Here is a 21,836-nt window from a genome sequence, read left to right as displayed (position 1 = left end):
AAACTTGTAGCAATTGCAAGCAACTTTTCTAAAGAAAACTTGTAGCAATTGCAAGCAACTTTTCTAAAGAAAACTTGTAGCAATTGCAAGCAACTTTTCTAAAGAAAATTTGTAGCAATTGCAAGCAACTTTTCTAAAGAAAACTTGTAGCAATTGCAAGCAACTTTTCTAAAGAAAACTTGTAGCAATTGCAAGCAACTTTTTATAGAAACTTTATAGCAATTGTGAAGAACTTTAGTTTGGAAAATATTTTGCACTTTTAAAGAAAATAGCAAACAGCAGTTAGAAAAACAAAACTTACCTCATTGATTGGATTAAAGTGAGCATCTACATTTGCCGCCACCCCTGGTAAACGATTTATAATCATATTATTATCTTGTATTTGCTGATCCACACCCGGTGAGGAATTAGCTGATACGGTGGTACTGCCATCCGAAGAAGCAGGTGATTCTGCTCTCGAGTTTCTATTCGATATAAGATTAGGTGTGCCGGTATTGTTGTTTAAGTTCGCAATGGAGGAGGATGTGTAAATGGTGTTACAGCGATCCTTTTTGGCCAAGGCTTCAGCGGTCAGAGTGGTAGCAGAACTGAGAGCACTTGAGGTAACCGAAGTTAAACTATAAGAACTACCCACTGAAGAAGAGGCCGGGGAGGAGGAAGAGTTTGTCGCTAACATATTTGTATTGCCCATTGATAGAAGAGTTGGTTGTAGATTTTTGGCCGCTCTAATGGGTGAACCCTCGACATCACGTTTACGCAAAAAGTTGGAGACAACAGTCGAACCACCAGCGTTAGCACCTGAAGTTACTTTTATTGAAGTCTGTAGGGGTATAACCATCTGATGGGTTTGTTGCGAATTTAGAGTATTAATTGAGGATTGATTAGATTGCTGTGCCACTGAGGCTGGTATGATAATTTGAGAGGTTTCTCCTAGTCCCGCCACACCCAAAGAAGAGCCTGCAGCTTGCTGTATTAGTTGAGGCGTGGCCTGCGAAACAGCTATGGCATCTGCAGCTGCGGTCGATAAATTACCCGCACTAAGTTGACTAAATCTAACGGGAACTGCCTGTATTTGGGTACCAGCACTTGATACCGGAATTTGCAATTGTCCTATGGTACGACCAACCGTAGATGGCACAACTGTAAAGGTGGCGGTGGTGGATTGACCACCTGAGTGTGATACATATGGCAACGAAGAGATCGATAAATTTGCCGCTGTGCTGGCTATTTGATTCTGCGACATAGTACTGCTGGTCACGGTGGTGGTGGTAAGCGACAAAACACCCGTGGATACTTGTACCGAACTGGCGGGTACGGATTCATAGTATATAGTACTGCCGGGTTGTAAAAATGTACCAGTAGCCACATTGCCAGTAGAAGTTAAAACATTTGTAGCTCCAGTATTGGAAACATTTACGGTATTTTGTGAAGTATTAATGCCACTGCTGATACTACTAGTGCTGCTATTACTATGCGGTCTCTGGGGTGCAGGAGCATGATGTATGAAAACATTTGTGGCTGTATTATTTCCCGCATTATTAGCTGTATTCGAATTGTTAATATTTTCCAAAGGTGAGACTGCCGCAGATGCCAATTGTGCCTGGGTCATTACTTTACCCACCGTTATAGCATTGGCATTTTTAATGGGGGTCATAGTACCTGTTATAATATTACCACCAACCCCAGCTCCTCTTGTACTAATTGCCAAGGGTACTACGGTGGCTCCTCCCGCTGCAGTACCTCCTGCACTTGAGGTTACAATATTTTGTGTGGTTAAGAGTTGACCACCCTGTGAAACATTTACCAGTTGTGTGGTGGCATTTGTTGACAAATTGGTGGCTGTTATACTGGCTGTTGATATAGAAGGTGAATTGCTGCCGGTGCTGGTATTAACGCCAGTCAAATTTTGTGGTCCTAAAGCTGAGGGTCCTGAACCGCCACCAGAGGATGAAGGTAATTTGCCAATACCCAGTTGGGTAATAGTTAAAGAAGGTTGTACTTTGGCTGCCATTGTTACAGGAGGACGTATGCCTATTTCAGAAGAGTATAAAAAAGGAAAGAAAATTATTAGCAATACAAAAAAATAACAATTGTAGCTACTTATCTATAGAAAACTTATGGCAATTCCAAAGAACTTTTCTATAGAAAACTTGTAGCAATTGCAAGCAACTTTTCTATAGAAAACTTGTAGCAATTGCAAGCAACTTTTCTATAGAAAACTTGTAGCAATTGCAAGCAACTGTTTTCTTTCGAAAAGTTGCTTGCAATTGCTACAAGTTTTCTTTCGAAAAGTTGCTTGCAATTGCTACAAGTTTTCTTTAGAAAACAAATTTTCTTTAGAAAAGTTGCTTGCAATTGCTAAATCGGCTAAATTGTTTTTTTTTATTCGCACTTTCTGTCTGTCTTTTCTATTCACTTTCCCCTCCTCTGTCGCTCCAATTGTTTGTTTTGCTTATTTGTTATCGTCAACAAAAATTATTTATTAAAGCTTTACTCCAATCATCATTCTGTGGTTCCACAACAGCATATTATGCCCGGCACACCAGTTACCTCACGCAATCTATCAACACTGGAACATCATAATTTACACCAGCAGCAGTCATCATCACATCAACATAGTGCAACAACACAGCCACCAAATCTAACTATACAACAGCGTCTAAATGGCGGAGCCTTAGATTGTCCACCACGTAAAAAATCTAGGAGATCAACGTAAGTCTAAGGTTCTCTACAAAAATCTTACAAAATTATTAAATTATTTTATTCTCATTTAGAAATGATAGTCAATTGTCCACACAAAGTCAAACGTCGTTAAGTTTACCACCTCCTCAGGCTAATAATAATGCCGTAACTGTTGTTACAATTCCTTCTGCCTCAAACTTAAACCAAGAACCTAATAATATGGCAAATGGTACGACAGCAATTAATTCTAATACAGGAGGACATGAAGGTAAGATGAAAATTTAGATTGTTTTTTATAAAAATAAAAACTAATGCAATTTTTTCTTTACCATAGTTGTCAATGGCAAGGAAAATACTAAACCTGTTGAGTTTATTCTAAAACGTCCCAAAAATTGCACCCTGTTGCATGTAAGTATTCAAAATTATCCGCTGTAATAGAAATTTATATTAATTTGTATTTAAATTGTTTTACAGACCTACAAACAATCTTGGAAATCAGCTTATAATCATTTTCAACGTTATTCGGATATTAAGCCACGAGAAGAAAGACGTCCCACCATCATGGACTTGGCGAATCAAACAAACGTTTTGGGTAAAATTAACGGTTGGAAGATATATCATCTAAAATCACAAATGGAAGATTTGGTAAGAAAGACGGAGACATATTTGGAATAGAAAACTTGTAGCAATTGCAAGCATCCTTTCTATAGAAAACTTGTTGCAATTGCAAGCATCTTTTCTATAGAAAACTTGTAGCAATTGCAAGCAACTTTTCTATAGAAAACTTGTAGCAATTGCAAGCAACTTTTTTATAGAAAACTTGTAGCAATTGCAAGCAACTTTTCTATAGAAAACTTGTAGCAATTGCAAGCAACTTTTCTATAGAAAACTTGTAGCAATTGCAAGCAACTTTTCTATAGAAAACTTGTAGCAATTGCAAGCAACTTTTCTATAGAAAACTTGTAGCAATTGCAAGCAACTTTTCTATAGAAAACTTGTAGCAATTGCAAGCAACTTTTCTATAGAAAACTTGTAGCAATTGCAAGCAACTTTTCTATAGAAAACTTGTAGCAATTGCAAGCAACTTTTCTATAGAAAACTTGTAGCAATTGCAAGCAACTTTTCTATAGAAAACTTGTAGCAATTGCAAGCAACTTTTCTATAGAAAACTTGTAGCAATTGCAAGCAACTTTTCTATAGAAAACTTGTAGCAATTGCAAGCAACTTTTCTATAGAAAACTTGTAGCAATTGCAAGCAACTTTTCTATAGAAAACTTGTAGCAATTGCAAGCAACTTTTCTATAGAAAACTTGTAGCAATTGCAAGCAACTTTTCTATAGAAAACTTGTAGCAATTGCAAGCAACTTTTCTATAGAAAACTTGTAGCAATTGCAAGCAACTTTTCTATAGAAAACTTGTAGCAATTGCAAGCAACTTTTCTATAGAAAACTTGTAGCAATTGCAAGCAACTTTTCTATAGAAAACTTGTAGCAATTGCAAGCAACTTTTCTATAGAAAACTTGTAGCAATTGCAAGCAACTTTTCTATAGAAAACTTGTAGCAATTGCAAGCAACTTTTCTATAGAAAACTTGTAGCAATTGCAAGCAACTTTTCTATAGAAAACTTGTAGCAATTGCAAGCAACTTTTCTATAGAAAACTTGTAGCAATTGCAAGCAACTTTTCTATAGAAAACTTGTAGCAATTGCAAGCAACTTTTCTATAGAAAACTTGTAGCAATTGCAAGCAACTTTTCTATAGAAAACTTGTAGCAATTGCAAGCAACTTTTCTATAGAAAACTTGTAGCAATTGCAAGCAACTTTTCTATAGAAAACTTGTAGCAATTGCAAGCAACTTTTCTATAGAAAACATGTAGCAATTGCAAGCTTCTCTTCTAGAAAAAATTTATTCAAATTAAACACATATTTTCTGCTCGAAATTTATTCAGATTACGATCAACTTTTCTAATATTTTTAAACGCTTTTTTATCTTTAATTCCCAGTTAAAACTTTATTTAAAAAAACACTAAAAATTAAATTTTTTTAATTTTGATAAAACATTTTACCATTATTTACAATATTTTTTTTTTTTTTTGAATTCTTAACTTTTTTAACTTTATTTTCTTACGCAAATTAAAAAAAATCTTATGAAATCTTTACATTTGTTTTGTTTTATGTGTATTTTTGCTGTTTAGTATCTCCAATAGTTTTTAAACGACTAAACGCAAAGCAATTGGATTTTATTCTTATTGTTGTCATTGTCGTTGTTGTTTTATACGGTTTCAGTTTCTAGCATGAATCATTTAAAATATTCTTTTTTTTTTCAGGCAAATTTTAAAAGAATATGTTCGTTTGTCTGTAGTAAATGTATCAGTTTTTATTTATATTTAGTTGTGTGTTTATAATATTGCAGTTTTTTGTTTAACAACAACAAAAATTAAATAATTATTTTATATTATATTTTATTTAACAGCTGATAAAGTCTGGCTTTAGTCTATTTTAGTATTAAGCGGAGAGTAAAAGGTACAAAGTTTTAATTATAAAAAATAATAAGAAAACATATAACATTACAGAATTCTTAATAGAAATACTGTAGGTGTCGTAAAATGTATGTTTTTTAAACTAGGGAAGTGAAAAATAAACGCTTTTCATATAAAAAATAAACAACGATATTTGAAAAAACAATCAGAACCGTTCACAACTAGTCTTGTATTTTGTATAGTTTATTAAAATACAATATTGATATACCAGAGAGAACTGATATAAATTTATACTAGAAGTGAGGTAAAACATAAAGAACTGAAAAAGAACTGAACTAGAACTGAACTAGAACTGAACTAGAACTGAACTAGAACTGAACTAGAACTGAACTAGAACTGAACTAGAACTTAACTAGAACTGAACTAGAACTGAACTAGAACTGAACTAGAACTTAACTAGAACTGAACTAGAACTGAACTAGAACTGAACTAGAACTGAACTAGAACTGAACTAGAACTGAACTAGAACTGAACTAGAACTGAACTAGAACTGAACTAGAACTGAACTAGAACTGAACTAGAACTGAACTAGAACTGAACTAGAACTGAACTAGAACTGAACTAGAACTGAACTAGAACTGAACTAGAACTGAACTAGAACTGAACTAGAACTGAACTAGAACTGAACTAGAACTGAACTAGAACTGAACTAGAACTGAACTAGAACTGAACTAGAACTGAACTAGAACTAAACTAGAACTGAACTAGAACTGAACTAGAACTGAACTAGAACTGAACTAGAACTGAACTAGAACTGAACTAGAACTGAACTAGAACTGAACTAGAACTGAACTAGAACTGAACTAGAACTGAACTAGAACTGAACTAGAACTGAACTAGAACTGAACTAGAAATGAACTAGAACTGAACTAGAACTGAACTAGAACTGAACTAGAACTGAACTAGAACTGAACTTGAACTAGAACTGAACTAGAACTGAACTAGAACTGAACTAGAACTGAACTAGAACTGAACTAGAACTGAACTAGAACTGAACTAGAACTGAACTAGAACTGAACTAGAACTGAACTAGAACTGAACTAGAACTGAACTAGAACTGAACTAGAACTGAACTAGAACTGAACTAGAACTGAACTAGAACTGAACTAGAACTGAACTAGAACTGAACTAGAACTGAACTAGAACTGAACTAGAACTGAACTAGAACTGAACTAGAACTGAACTAGAACTGAACTAGAACTGAACTAGAACTGAACTAGAACTGAACTAGAACTGAACTAGAACTGAACTAGAACTGAACTAGAACTGAACTAGAACTAGAACTAGAACTGAACTAGAACTGAACTAGAACTGAACTAGAACTGAACTAGAACTGAACTAGAACTGAACTAGAACTGAACTAGAACTAGAACTGAACTAGAACTGAACTAGAACTGAACTAGAACTGAACTAGAACTGAACTAGAACTGAACTAGAACTGAACTAGAACTGAACTAGAACTGAACTAGAACTGAACTAGAACTGAACTAGAACTGAACTAGAACTGAACTAGAACTGAACTAGAACTGAACTAGAACTGAACTAGAACTGAACTAGAACTGAACTAGAACTGAACTAGAACTGAACTAGAACTGAACTAGAACTGAACTAGAACTGAACTAGAACTAGAACTGAACTAGAACTGAACTAGAACTGAACTAGAACTGAACTAGAACTGAACTAGAACTGAACTAGAACTGAACTAAAACTGAACTAGAACTTAAATTTTGTATTCTGTTTACTTTTGCATTAATTCTTATTTGATTTTTTAAAATCTAATTAGATTTTATTACAATCTAATTAGTTTGTTAGTTACGGCGACAAATAAACAACAATTTGCACGAAAAGCTAAAAGAAAAATTCAATAGTTTATAGGGCCTTATTTTAATTATTAAAATAATAGTAATAAAATAAACTAGCCACTATAAGGCGCGTTTAATGTTGTTAACCAGAGCCGCCAAATATCCAATTAAAAGGTTTTCAAAATAATTGTAACAAATTAAAAATATTTTTTAAAGTATAAAATTGAAATTTTTGTTTGTATGTTTGAAAATGAGTTATGTTATAGCCGGCAGCTTAATTAAAGCCTTCGTTAAAATTTAAAACCTCGTCTAACGCCGTCAATTTTAGTGACGGATAAAAGTTACTGACAACGACATTTGAATATATGTATTTTCTAATTGATAATTTGTCTTATAATGTAAACATTTGTTTGGTTATTAATCAAATTTTCTATTCAAAAATAATTTGTCTCAAATTAATGTATCCAAAACTACTTACCAATTTTATTAGTTCCCGAAGTATTAACAATTATCGGTTGCAACATAACATTCGCTGCTAAACGTCCCGTTGTCCCTATAATCTGTTGAGCTGTACCACCCGGTTGTTGTTGCAATTGTATAATACGTGTCGCCGATAAATTTGAGGAGGGTAAAACATTTGCTGTTGATGTTACTCCTGTAACAGTAGTACTGCGTGGTGAATTTGATGCATTATTACCGCCAACATTAGCATTTGAAACACCCGTAGCTATGGTGGGTGTTAGATTAGGAGCTCTTATACTTATACTGGTTGTATTTAATTTGGCTGCTGAAAATGATTTAGCAAATGGTATTGGTCGTATTTGACGAGGAGCACCTGTAGAGCCAACAGTTCCTGCTGTTAAGGGAGTGGCAACAGCAAAACGTGGACCAGTATTAGCCACAGAGGTTTGATTGAACTGTTGCTGCTGTTGTTGGTTTAAGGGTTGAGAAGTGGCCACATTAGAGGAATAGACTAGTTGATGACGGGGTGGTAAAACAGTGGCAACATAAGTTTGTTGTTGCTGTTGTGGTGGAGCAGCAGATGAAACGGCTTGTATGGTGGCTGTAGATAAAAGAATATTTTATTAATGCAAACGTATGATTAACGAAAAAAACAAACTTACATTGTTGTTGATTTTGTTGTGCATTATTTGTTTGTTGAGGATTACCTAGACCTGCTGTCTGTAGAGCAGAGGCTGTGCTAGTAACTACGGTGCCACTAACAGAAGCTACGGTCGAAACAGGAGAACCACTAATACCTTGTGTGGTAATAATGCGTTGTCTGGATTGATGTGGTATGGCACGTATTAATTGCACTTGCCCTGTATTGGCTGCCATCCAAGTAGTGCTGGTGGCGGGCGATATAACAGTAGTGGCCGGTGATGATGTATTGCGACTTACAGCTGTTCCTCTTACAAAATTTCCAGCTGCTGTTATACCCGTAACAGTGGCTCCTGCTCCAGTGGCAGTTACAGATGCGGGTGTCGTACGTATGGGTGTTACTAATCTTTGACCTGCTGGCACTCCTAAACCTACACCGGTCATTTGTGTGGCTGTTACACTGGCTCTTGGTAAATATGTAGCTTGTGTTGCTGTTCGGGTAACCGTTATGGAAGTATTTGATACCGATCTTGCAGGAGCCGTAGGAAATGCTGTGATTTGTGTACGTCCGGGGCCAGCATTTTCCAATTGCTTTATCATTGAAGGTGTCATTATATTACCCATAACAACTCTCACCTGGGTCGATTGTCCCCCCGCACCTATGGCCCTTATAGAAGTGGCACCCGAAGTATTTGTTTGTGATGTATTCAAGGCAATGGGGGTGCCACTTAACGAAGTAGCCACTGCACCACTATTACCCACCTTAATGGCACCCACTGTCGATAGACCCCCGCTTGTTACGATTGTTCCAGTAGCACCGGCACCACCACCAGACGCTTGCGACAAACCACTTAAGGTGAGACCACTATTATTAGCTGCATCAAGCGTTGTTGTCTTAACATGCGTTATTTTTGCTGCAACTGGATTTAAAGAGAATAAATTTGTTACATTTGTGGGATTTTTCAATTGTATGGGAGCATGGACATGTGCTATTTGTGGATTATTAAGATTGGATGTTGTAGTAGAAGTGGTAGAAGAAGGTGTCGGTGTTGGAGTTGATGTTGGTGAAGGCAATGGTGAATGGTGTGATTGTTGGTGTTGTAAAGATGCTGGATGTGGATGGGGTATTAATTGGGTTTTTATAATTTTTAAGGGTTCTGTGTGAAAAAATATTACAACGAAATAAATTAAATAAATAAAAAAAATAAAAATAAACAAAATAAAAATAAACAAAATAAAAATAAAGAAAAAGTCTAAACAACCTTTTAATTCAACCCTTTTAAATTCACATATAATTTTGCATAATTTCTTTCTACAAATCCCTGTCTACTAATAAGATTTCCGAAAACAGGTAACACTGCCACGAATGCAATAACAATAGCAATACGAAATAAAAATACGATAGATACAGAAAATAATGATCAAAGAAAAATCAACGTACAAAAGAAGAAAAAAAATAATAAAAAGAACAAACACACATAAAAAAAATCTTGATAAATGTTAAGAGAAAATGCAAAATAATGCAATTATTTAAATATATAATTTATATTATAGATAGATATATTTACAAGAACTTAAAAATAAAATTATTAATAAAACCTACCTCCTGTTGGTGTTGTTGCTGTTGAACCTCCTCCGGGACCAGCACCTGTACCACCTCCTGGTCCTGGAGCACCACCACCCCCCGTACCGTTGCTGCCATCCGTTGTACTCATTTTATTAAGAAACGCAGTATATTTATTGATAAAAATTCTATTTTGAAATAAATTAAAATTTTATTTATGTTTTAGTATAAAAACGCTTTTTTTTCTATTTTGTGTTAAGGAAAAGTACAGCTTGGCGGCTTTCAGTTTAACAAATACGTTTTTTCATATTTTTTCTCCCCACAATCATACATACACACACACACACTTATGTAGAGATTGTCAGGCACACATACACATTTGCACTTTTTCTTTTTTTCCTCAGATTGACACATTTTTATAGGAAATTTTCATTTTTTTCTTAAAACACTCACCTTACTTTTGTTTAAAACGTTATTTTGAAATAATTTATTAAGTTTTCTTTAATATAGAATTGTTTGATTTATTAATTTTTTACACTTCCCTTGAATATTTTAATTTTAATTAGTATATGCTAGTTTTTTTTTACTTTTTGAGAAGCGTGAACTGCGAAAATACGTCCACACAGCATGAAGATTTTTAAAGAAATAAAAGAATAAAAGGCACAAAGCAGAATTCACAAAAATTTGCGTAATTATTTTAACAGAGTTGTATTGTTAAATGTTGACATTCGAGAAGTTGCCACTGTGAAGCAAATTTGTTTATTGAATTGCATCTACGACAGAGATGGATATTTAAAGTTTTAGTTTGTATGTATACAAATATGTTTGAAACTTATTTTCTAAACAATTGATTTATATTTATAAGAATAATTTTTTTAAATAAACAAACAATGTTTGAAATTCACAATTTTATTTTATGTATTATTTTTATGTATTATTAAATTTGTTCCAAAAATATCCCTTAAAAAATTATCCCCAATTAAATTTTCTTTAGAAAAATTTGCCTCAAACAGAATTGTTCTTTAACAGATTTTTTTTATAATAAATGTTTTTAAAAATTTTGTCAAAAACAAAATTTTATGTAGAAAAAATTGCCAATAAAAATTTTCGCATAGAAATTGTGTTAATAACATTAATCTGGCAAGCTTATTTATTTTTTATTTCTTTCAAAGTGGCAACACTTTTAACAGCTGGTGGAAAATCAGCAGTTGCGTTGTTGTTGTGTTTATTTTAATTTTTCTTTGCACACATTCATTTTTCATACAATAACTATTTTGATATTGATATAACGAAATAAATATTAAATAATAAAATTAAATAAACTATTCATATATCTTAGACATTGTGGTAATTTAAAATTAATTATTTTTTTTTTAATTGTGGTTTATTTTTAATATTTTCTGTCTGCGTGTTTGTAGCTGTTATCATTAACTTGCTATTGCTGCGTAGAGAGAGAGAAACCACGCAAACGTCAGCTTAAAAACAAAAACTCAGGGAGTAGAAATAATAATATTCCAAAAACGCAAAAGAGAGTACAATATATTAAAATAAAAACTGTAAAATAATTTTATATTATAGAAAATTATTTGAAAACTTTCGAATTATTTATGGGTTCAGTTATTTCTCAGCTACCGAAACAAACAGTTGTCGTCAATATGTCTTCACCTCAGGCACAATTCGTACAAAATGCTATTAAAGACAATAAAGTTGTAATATTCTCCAAAACCTATTGTCCCTATTGCACCATGGCCAAGGAGGTAAGTTTTTGTTAAGAAACATTTGTTATTTATTTTCGTTTTATAAAATTTTTGTGATCTTTTTTTAAATAAGCAATTTAAAAAATTAGCCGTCGACTTTCATGTTATTGAGCTGGACAAACGTAATGATGGCAATGAAATCCAGTCTATTTTGGGCGAAATAACTGGAGGCAGTACGGTAGGTTTTATTTTTTAAAAAAAGTTCATTGATTTTTAAATTATGTATTTATAAACAGCTGTGGGTTTTTCCAAATTTTGTATAAATTCTATAATTTAAAAGTTCTGTGGAAAAAAAGTGATTCATTATCAGGGTCATCTTGTTGTTAACTTAAGGTGTGCAATTTAACAGTCATAAATTTTTAATGCATTGCTATATAGTACCTATCACAGGGTTTAAAAAACTTAACGTTTTGTTGTAAAAATAACGGAAACGTTTTATATTATAGAAATTACAAAACCTGCCCTAATTATTTCAAAATCCTTTCCCGTAGGTGTTATTAATAGTATTTTCATTACATTAACTTTATTACTAGTATACCAGCTATAAATTATAAAATGACATAATGTTTATAATAGCTGTATTCCAAAAACCAATCCTACAAATTAACATTAACCTTTTGAAGGCAATACGCAATAGACTCCTTCCAAAACGAAACTATTCCCCGAAGTGTTAAAAATATGCAATTCATTATAAGATTTTCTTTCCTTTTCAGGTTCCACGTTGTTTTATAGATGGCAAATTCGTTGGTGGTGGTACTGATGTTAAGAAAATGTATGAACAGGGTACTTTACAAAAGTACTTTGTCTAAATAGAGATACAATGAAATCCTATTAAATTTTTTTTGTGCTTATAAACGTTATTTATAAATTTGTTAACAATTAAAACAATTTTGTTGTAAAAAATATATTTTAATGTGTTCTTAACTATTTGCTTAAGTTTATATATTCTGTTTAAATAAATATGTTTTTGCTTACAAAAGCCAATTGTTTATTTATTTAAAAACTAAATTTTTTCAAGATTGAAAACTGATAAGAAATTTTTGATCACATTATTCAAATATTTGATCAAATAAATTTTCAAGAACAACTTTCTAAATGAATTGAAAATATTATTAAAATTCTATGAAACTTTTCTATAAAAATCTTGTTTCAATTGCAAACAACTTTTCTAAAGAAAACTTGTAGCAATTGCAAGCAACTTTTCTAAAGAAAACTTGTAGCAATTGCAAGCAACTTTTCTAAAGAAAACTTGTAGCAATTGCAAGCAACTTTTCTAAAGAAAACTTGTAGCAATTGCAAGCAACTTTTCTAAAGAAAACTTGTAGCAATTGCAAGCAACTTTTCTAAAGAAAACTTGTAGCAATTGCAAGCAACTTTTCTAAGGAAAAATGTAATCAATTTCTCCATGAAAAGTTGTTTTTATTCTACACAATTTATCCATAAAGTTGCTGGAATAGTACGAAAAGCAACATTCATTAAAAGAAAAGTCCTTTGCCCTTTCAGGCTCTCTAAGTTAATGGTGAAACCAAACGAGTTTATTTATTAATTGCTTAACAGAATAACTAAAAAGAAAATAATCATATTTAACTCTTAAAAAGTAGTAATGAGTAAAATATGTGTTTACTTTTTAGAAAAATAAAGAGAAAAACTTAGTTTGTAAAAAAACACTTCCTAAAAGGCTATTAAATCCAAGCAAGGCCAGGATAACATAGTTTTCATTGTTATTTCTATTTGATCTTTTTCTTTACTAAAAGATAAAAATTTATAACACGAAACTTAAAAAAATACAGGAAATACTATATGTATATAACTATGTTTTATGTATGTAGTATGTGTGGTTGCATATTTTTTATATTTATATATAGAATTAATAATCCAAAGCCCATTCATTTTCGGCTATAAAAGCATCTACCACTTCTTTCATAGTAAAATTAGGTATAAGTTGATCTTGGGTCAACTTAACACGAGTCACAGGATCAAAATGACCCACACGTTGCAAATGTTCTTCGATATCTTTGCGTTCGTAGGTGATGCCAGAGGGTGTTATCACTGGATCGGTTAAAATTTCAAAACTGATCTTACCACACAGATAATCGGGTACATCACGTTTTCTTCGACGTTCATCGACTTTGGCGAAAATATTATTCAGCTCCTTGACATGATCATCACATTCCTGTTCAATTTCCTGTTGTTTATCTTTTAACTGTTCCTCGTTGGTGGTCTCATCCAATTTAAGTTTGGCCAAACGATTCTCCATGTCTTCTTTGATAAGTCTATTCAAATATGATTGTAATTCGATTTCCTGACAAATGCGCTTCTCCTCCATAACATTCCAGCGTTTTTTGCGTGCCAAACGCAACTGTGATGTTATGTCATCGCCAAAGTTTTGTTTCTGCTCCTTGGACAAATCAAAGGCCCTTTGCAAATGTTTAATGGCCTCATCGTACAGTTCCATCTCCATTAGACACTGGCCCAAAAAGAAATGTGCCTTTAACAAGTTGGCATCTATATCGAGAGCACGACGACAATCTTGGCACGATAATTCCCAGCGCTTTAGTTTCAAATGGCATAAAGCCCGATTGGTGAAATACGTAGCATTGCTAGGATTCTTAATAATGGCCTTTGTATAGCAATTAATAGCGTCGTCATATTTTCTTGCTGAAAATAAACAGTTGCCCTGTTCCTTCAATTGTAGATCTGTTAAATTGCTGGTTGAGTAAATATGTTTGCTACTCATTGTTTTTATTGTTGTTGTTTCTGCTGTTTTTTTTACTTTTTTTGTAAGATTTTTCTTTTTGTAATCCAATTAGTTTTAATTAATATTTTTTTGTTTTTTATTTAACTCAACTTAATTAGTATTTAACAAGCTCATTTTGCTTTTTATAATAATTTTTGTTAAATTTATTTAAAATAACCAAAATTTAAATTAAAATCTATGAATTTTTATTTGGCTATTCTGATGTTAAATTGTATTGAATTTTTTATTTTTTTTTTCTCTCTTTTTTGTTCTCTTTTCTTTTGACTTTCTAAAGTTTTTTTGTCAATCTGTTACCATAAATGTAAACATTGAATTGCCAACCTTTGAGAACCTATATTGGGAAAGTGTTGGTCATTGGGAATAACATTAAGAAAAGCGTTAAATTCAAATAAAAGAAAACTTTTCTATAGACTTGACTATACCTAGCTTATTGTTTAGATTAAATAATAGACTATAGACTAGAATATAGACCAGACTATAAACTAGACTATGGTCTAGACTAAAAACAACAATAGTGATTAGACTATTGACTAGATTATAGACTAGACCATAAATTACACTATATACTACACTGTAGACTAGACTATAGACTAAACAACAGACTAAACTATATACTATATATAGACTAAGGGCGAGTTTTTCTGATAAATATAATCTTCATTCTTTGGTTAAACCTGATTTAGTATATGTTTCGTATTTTTCAGTTATCAGTAAAGTTACTTATTATCTTAGTTTAACTGAGTGTAATTACCCAATTCAACTCAAGCTATAAGTGAGAAAACACAAATAACAAAAATAATAAAACAATGATTTCGGAAGAATAAAAACTTAATATTTTAAGTAAATTGCAATTTTCTGATTTGTTTTGTTTGATTTATTATTGTTTTAAATGTTTATTTAAAATTTTTCCAAAATTTCTCATTTTACAAAAGTATTGTTTGCAAAAACCAGCAGTTCATTGTTTATGTTTTTGAGTGAAAAGTTGGCAATACTAACAAAGTAAACGGAACTTAAAATTAAAACTGAAAAACACAATTATTGGTTAAAGTCCGCCTAAATTTGTTCCGAGTTTAATCTAACACAAGTTAAGCCTAGTTTAACTGAGGAGTAAGAAACCCGGCCTAAGTGTTATTGGCCAATTCAACTTTAGTTATAAGTGAGAAAACACAATTAACGAAAACAATAAAACAATGATTTCGTAAGAACAAAAACATAATATTTTAAGTAAATTGCAATTTTCTAATTTGTTTTGTTTGATTTAATATTGTTTTAAATGTTTATTTAAAATTTTTCCAAAATTTTTCATTTTACAAAAAGTATTGTTTGCAAAAAAAAAACAGCTGTTCATTGTTTATGTTTTTGAGTGAAAAGTTGGCAATACTAACAAAGTTAACTGAACTTAAATCTAAAACTGAAAAACTCAATTATTGGTTAAAGCCCGCCTAAATTTGTTCCGAGTTTAATCTAACAGCAAGTTAAGCCTAGTTTAACTGAGGAGTAAGAAACCCAGCCTAAAGATTATTAAAATATTTCTTTACTTTTTAATTTGTTTTTCTCACAAACAAGTTAATATAAACTTTTTGTAGTTTTAATGGAAATAAATATGTACATTTATTTAAAAAATATTTTAAAAAATAAATTAGTTAATGCATTATCTTATAAATCTTCCAATATAAAAGCGATATTTTCTTCCAATAACTCTTGATTACTCTTTAAGAGCAACTTATCAAAGTTATCCTCATCCGCTTGGAACAATGGTATAGAGAAATTCGTTTCTAAATATAATAAAATAAATTGAGAAGCGGAATGTGTAAAAGCTATTTTTGTCAATTCATTAATATCTTCCATAGACTGACAATTAGAATGCCAATATTTTAAAATATCCATGCTAATAGGTTGCCTCTTTGTGGGTATAAAATTTGAAAGCTTATACTGTATGCTGACATTAGTTTTAACGGGCATTGTATCATTAATATGTTGGGTCAGCAAAGCATATTCATCATCATTAAATTCCTCATTATTTAGTTCAGCATTTGATAATGTATTATCGGGGCTTTCACTTAACTGTAGATAGGTCTTATATTTGTCCCATATTTCACAAAGATATAACTATTTAAAAAGAAGAAAAACATTCCATAAGTAATTAATGATAATATATTTTTTTTTTAATTAATAACTTACTTTGCCTTTATTTTGTTCATCATCTCCTATTAAACGTGTACCCAAAAAATTAAATCTGGCATCCAAATACAATGCTGCTACAAATTCTTGAGATTCTAAGATTTTATTCTTAAAGTCACAAAACTTCTCATAAAGTTCCTTTGCATAGAAGTTGTGACTTTTATTATGTTCTCCCTTTAAACCCAATTCACAACACAATAAATCACGATAAAAATCTCCCGCCACATATTGTTCTCCCCTCAGTTTATCCATAAAATTCCAAAAGATTTGTAAGGCTTTAAAGAAGTGTATAGCTGGCAGCAGTTGTTCATTGTTTTCGGCACAATTTTTCTCCAAATATTCGGAAAATTCTTTTAAATTTTCCAACATATTCTTATTTAACGAAATGGTTTCTTGGTTACCACTCAGTTTTTGCCAATTTTTAATATCGTGTGAGTATTTTTTGATAAAAGAACTGAATATAATTTGTAAGTCGTATATAGGATGATTTTTTATATCAGTATTATGTTTGCAGATGTTATGACATATATTATAGATTTCCTCTTCATTATGGAATTCAGGCATAATGGTTTTCATATAGATTTGTTGGTCATCAATATTGAACTTGTTTAAATATTTATTGAGTGGTAAAGTTTTGGTTGTTTCTGTTATGGGAAAAGATCCTGAAAAAAATTCCAAAAATTTCAAATATAGTTTAGACAATAGACTATAGAAAAGAATGTATAAAGCATAGACTAGTTTATAGATTGGACTATACTAGGCTATATGCTAAACTATAGATTATACTATAGATTTAAGTATATCCAATACTAAGGACCAGACTATAGACCAAATACTAGACTGTGTACTTAACTAGAGACTCGACTATATACTACAAGGGCGGGTTTTCTTACTTCTCACATAGGCTTAACTTGTTGTTAGATTAAACTCTAAACAAATTTAGGTGGACTTTAACCGATGATTGTGTTTTTCAGTTTTAGATTTAAACTCAGTTAACTTTTAAAAACATAAACAATGAACAGCTGTTTTTTTTTTTTTGCAAATAATACTTTTGTAAAATGAAAAATTTTGGAAAAAATTTAAATAAACATTTAAAACAATTATAAATCAAATAAAACAAATCAGAAAATTGCAATTTACTTAAAATATTAAGTTTTTGTTCTTCTGAAATCATTGTTTTATTATTTTTATTAATTGTGTGTTCTCACTTATAACTAGGGTTCTATAAATCGACTTTCGAATAATCGAACAATCGACTTTTTGTCGAAAAAAGTCGAAGTCGACTATTTTGTTCCAAAAAAGTGGATAATTCGACTATCGTCTATGAAAAAAGCCGAAAAGTCGACTTTGTAAATAAAAGTCGAAAAAGGTCGAAAAGTCATAAAAAGTCGAAAAGTCAGAAAAAGTCGAAAATATTCGAAAATGTCGAAAAGTCGGAATATTCGAAAAGTCGAAAATAGTCGAAAAGTCGGAAAAATTCGAAAATAGTCTAGAAGTAGAAAAAAGTCGAAATGTCGAAAAAAATTCGAAAATAGTCGAAAAGTCAAATAAAATCGAAAAAAGTCGGAAAAAGTCGAAAAGTCGACTTTTCATAAAATGCAAAAGTCGAAAAGTCGACTTTTAACTAAATGCAAAAAGTCGACGTTTAACTAAATGCAAAAAGTCGAAAAGTCGACTTTTCGTTTCAACTATAGAACCCTACTTATAACTGAAGTTTAATTGGCCAATAGCACTCAGTTAAACTAAGATAATACGTAACGTTACAGTTTACTGAAATACACCAAACATATTTTAAACTAGGTTTAAACAAAGAATGTAGATTATATTTATTTGAAAAACTCGCCCTTAATGAATTTTAGGCAAATGGTAATGGCATGTCGTTTACTTACCTATCAATTTATTACATATAATTTCTTCCGCCAAAAATCGAACATTTATTATCATATAATAAATGCCAAAACGTTTTAATACATACAATTCCAAGCAAACAATTTTATTGCAAAATCTTTTACTCAAATCCTCCACAACTATATGATTTGCTTTAAGCATTATATTCCGCATTTTGGTAGCATTGATATTACAAGCAAATACCTGCTCGTATGGAGCTAATAAAGTTTTAAAATATTTAGCATCATCGAAATATTGCAAAGGCATATCACGTTCTATTACCAAACCCAAACATAAATTATGAAATGATAATTTAGTTAGATCTATATTAACGGTGGTAGAATTTTCTTTTAAACTAGTAGATGTAGGGTGTAAAATGGGTTTATACATTTTCTCTGTTGAGGGTTTTGAAATTTGTTTGTTTTCCAAGGGATTTTCAGTTATTATAGGGAATATGTTTGTTTTACTATTTAGTTTAGCTTTTTTAATATTAAAACAAGAATCGGCCTTCTCTTGCTCACCACCACTATCATCATCGCCATCACTTATGTATTCTCTTTTAATTGGACAATTCATTGATTCCTCTAAATAATCAGTTGGATCATCTTCCTCACTTAAATATTCATTTCTTACAGAACACGATTCTTCCTCTAGAAATTCAGTTTCAAATGGCGTTTCATAGAGTTCATGATATTTACGCGGTAGCTTTCTTTTTATATCACACTCCGGATCTTTGGCTATGGCCACTTGATGCACCTTACAATAGTGTACTTTAAGCGAGGGTAAATCTTTTTCCAATACTTGAGAGCAATTATTGAATATACACTGAAAGCTGGAGGATGCAATGTCAAAGGCCACTAATTCATCTATTACGGAAGTATCGAAAATTTCTTGAAATTCTTCATTCGGCAAACGTATGCCATGTAGTATAACAAAATTATGCATTCTCTTATAATGCCTTTTGATGTTACCCACTATACAGCCACTCATGGAACGTTTACAATGTTTTATTAAACATTTGGCCAAATTTTTCTCTTTATCATAGTCTACATATTGGGACATATTAAATTTGCCAATACTCCTACGGCCTAAAGATAATACCATCGAGTGTATGGTGGATGAATAAAGGTTTTGTTCCATTAAACTTAAATTACGATTTTCTTCCTCTTCATCGGGCAAAATACTTTCTTGATTTCTGTGTGTAACGGTGGCCGGTTGTAATGCTTTTCTCCGACATAGTGTAGGCATAGACAATTTATTCGATTCTTTGTTTATAATTATTTTATGCACTTCATGATAATGTTTTCTTATAAGATATAAATCCTTTTCCAAAGTTTGATTACAATTAATAAATAAACATTGTTGCGAGGAAATTTCCATATAAAATGGTAATAGATCAACTTTTGTGGAGGTTTTACCATCTGTTATTTGAAAGGGTGAACGTAAACCATGTAAAATAACAAAATTATGCATGGTTAGGTAATGACGTTTAATATTACCCACTAAACAGCCACTCATGGAACGTTTGCAGTGTTTTATTAGACATTTGGAGAGGTTTTTCTCTTGGTCATAATCAACATACATTTCTATACGCATTTTACCATAATTAACTTTTTCCACTTCCATTTCAGTATCATGATCTATGAATTTTTGTGTTACATCCTCGTCACTTAACGGCGTTGTCTCTTCATTATAAAATTCCATTTCCGATGACTGCTGTTGTTGCAGTTCCCGATATCTACGTTTACGCTGCACTATATAATCAGAATATCTTATTATAATGATTTTATGTATTTCCAAATAATGCTTTTTTATTGTGTATAAATTGTCGTCCAAATTAACACCACAATTCATAAATAAACACTGATAAGTGGAATTCTTATCGTAGGCTACCAGATCTTCTATTTGTTCTCGCCTAACATCGGACATTTCTTCAATTTCTTCGAAGGGTACACATGAACCATGTAAAATAACAAAATTGTGCATGGTTAGATAATGACGTTTAATATTACCCGCTAAACAGCCACTCATGGAACGTTTACAGTGTTTTATCAAACATTTTGATACATTCTTTTCAAGATCAAAGTCCACATAGTTTTGCGAAATAAATTTACCAAAACCCATTTTTCCCAGTGGTATTAAAGGCTTATTTATTTGTTTAGAACAGTGAGGTTGGTTCTCCTGCTCCTGTTTAATAGTTACCCCATCCGTTTGATGCAGATATTCTCTTAATTTATTTTCCACATATTCCTGATCGTTTTCGAAGGGTTGGTGAATATAACGATACATTCTTTTGCGATAAAAACGATTTGGTACATTTTGTCCATTACGTGCTATAACAATTTTATGTACTTCATTATAATGCCTCTCTACCGTTAATATATCTTTTTCTAATAAAGCCTGGCAAGTGATAAATAAACAATGGGCGTAATTGTTATCCCCATCTAAAGCCACTAAATCTTCCAAGGGAATGTTTATGGGTTCTTTATACGCTCTTGAGCCATCAGATATATTGCCTTCTTTATCGGCCTCTTCGGCGCCAATTTTAAAATTATGCACCAAACTATAATGGCGCATAATATTGTTGGGTTTTCGACTCACTAAAGCCGCATTACAGCCGGGCATTTTACAATAAGATTTATTCATTAAAGGATCATAATCGAAATATTTATCCAAATTAACGGTTATACAAGCCGGCTGTGTGGCCGTTTCATCGGTTAGTTTTTCTTTATCCTTATTATTTTTATGGACTATAACAAAATTGTGTACCTTCTCATAATGCCTTTTAATATTTCCCGTACGTCTACCACTCATTGGTTTTTCACAATTTATTATTAAACATTTCGACATATTAGTTTCCTGATTATAATCAACATAATCGGCCACCAAAAAAGTTCTATAACCTTTATTCTCCCTACAAATATCTTCATCATTATAACAAGGGTCATTATTATCATCATCATCATCATTGTCATCATTATCATCGTCAACATATTGTATGGTATATTGCTTTAGCGGGTCATCAGTTTCCCCACCACTGTTGCTACTATTGTGATTGTCATAACTATTGTGAATATCTAACATGTCTTCCATAACTTTTTCCTGTTCTTCTTTAACCGGATAATGCCGTGTCGTCCATTGGTGTGTATATTTTTCATGGCTTGTTGTTGTTGTTGCTGTTGTTAAACCATATTCAGGAGTGAAATTCTTTGGGATATTTTTGTTAAACATTTCTAAACTCATTCGATAATCTTCTTCACTCATTATTTGTTTACTTTTTTATTTATTTATCTATATGTTTTTATGTATTACTTTTTACTCCTAACGATATTTAGTTTTGTTGTTTAATAAATTTTCTTCTGTGAACTAGTTAATTGTTCACACACGAAAGAACAAAGAAGAACTGTATAAATTATATACATATGAATTTTTTCGTGTTCCTTTTCATGTATCTTCTCGTGACACAGAGTTGTCAAAATGTGTTTACGCTTGTGGTTCTCGAATAATAAACATTACACAGAAATAAACTAGTTCGTTCAGTAGTTGGGGGAAAAGAGAGGCAACT

General features: G+C 31.7%; 5 protein-coding genes across 6 annotated transcripts; 2 read left to right on the top strand and 3 right to left on the bottom strand.

The window, feature by feature from the left end:
* Positions 1-247: 247 nt before the first annotated feature.
* LOC111683674 (mucin-22) lies at positions 248-10,332 on the bottom strand. 2 transcript variants are annotated; one of them, XM_023445773.2, is made up of 5 exons: positions 10,142-10,332; positions 9,728-9,876; positions 8,148-9,281; positions 7,502-8,086; positions 248-2,031 (listed from the first exon to the last, which is right to left on the bottom strand). In XM_023445773.2, exons 2-5 carry the CDS (start codon positions 9,837-9,839, stop codon positions 260-262), a joined length of 3,603 nt encoding a protein of 1,200 aa, XP_023301541.2. In that variant the 5' UTR covers positions 9,840-9,876; positions 10,142-10,332; the 3' UTR covers positions 248-259. The 2 variants fall into 2 exon arrangements, with proteins under 2 accessions (XP_023301541.2, XP_046807606.1); XM_046951650.1 differs by having other exon boundaries at positions 8,148-9,044; positions 10,142-10,331.
* LOC124420053 lies at positions 2,471-3,372 on the top strand. Its single transcript, XM_046951651.1, has 4 exons — positions 2,471-2,712; positions 2,775-2,950; positions 3,017-3,090; positions 3,157-3,372. The coding sequence occupies exons 1-4, from the start codon at positions 2,531-2,533 to the stop codon at positions 3,355-3,357; spliced, it is 633 nt and encodes a 210-aa protein (XP_046807607.1). The 5' UTR covers positions 2,471-2,530; the 3' UTR covers positions 3,358-3,372.
* Positions 10,333-10,887: 555 nt separating the features above from the next.
* Positions 10,888-12,350, top strand: LOC111683695 (glutaredoxin-like). Its single transcript, XM_023445794.2, has 4 exons — positions 10,888-11,035; positions 11,107-11,445; positions 11,519-11,623; positions 12,159-12,350. The coding sequence occupies exons 2-4, from the start codon at positions 11,296-11,298 to the stop codon at positions 12,252-12,254; spliced, it is 351 nt and encodes a 116-aa protein (XP_023301562.1). The 5' UTR covers positions 10,888-11,035; positions 11,107-11,295; the 3' UTR covers positions 12,255-12,350.
* A 604-nt stretch (positions 12,351-12,954) lies between these two features.
* LOC111683672 (E3 ubiquitin-protein ligase CHIP) lies at positions 12,955-14,406 on the bottom strand. Its single transcript, XM_023445771.2, has one exon. It carries the CDS (start codon positions 14,180-14,182, stop codon positions 13,313-13,315), a length of 870 nt encoding a protein of 289 aa, XP_023301539.1. The 5' UTR covers positions 14,183-14,406; the 3' UTR covers positions 12,955-13,312.
* A 1,389-nt stretch (positions 14,407-15,795) lies between these two features.
* LOC124420165 lies at positions 15,796-21,636 on the bottom strand. The gene is made up of 3 exons (XM_046952303.1): positions 18,274-21,636; positions 16,385-17,046; positions 15,796-16,312 (listed from the first exon to the last, which is right to left on the bottom strand). The coding sequence occupies exons 1-3, from the start codon at positions 21,533-21,535 to the stop codon at positions 15,860-15,862; spliced, it is 4,377 nt and encodes a 1,458-aa protein (XP_046808259.1). The 5' UTR covers positions 21,536-21,636; the 3' UTR covers positions 15,796-15,859.
* Positions 21,637-21,836: the final 200 nt, after the last annotated feature.

The sequence above is a fragment of the Lucilia cuprina genome, chromosome 5, assembly GCF_022045245.1.
Source record: "Lucilia cuprina isolate Lc7/37 chromosome 5, ASM2204524v1, whole genome shotgun sequence".
In the NCBI taxonomy this organism is placed as follows: Eukaryota; Metazoa; Arthropoda; class Insecta; order Diptera; family Calliphoridae; genus Lucilia; species Lucilia cuprina.
The sequence above is the reverse complement of the archived record's forward strand: the minus strand, read 5'-3'. Positions and strand labels throughout refer to the sequence as shown.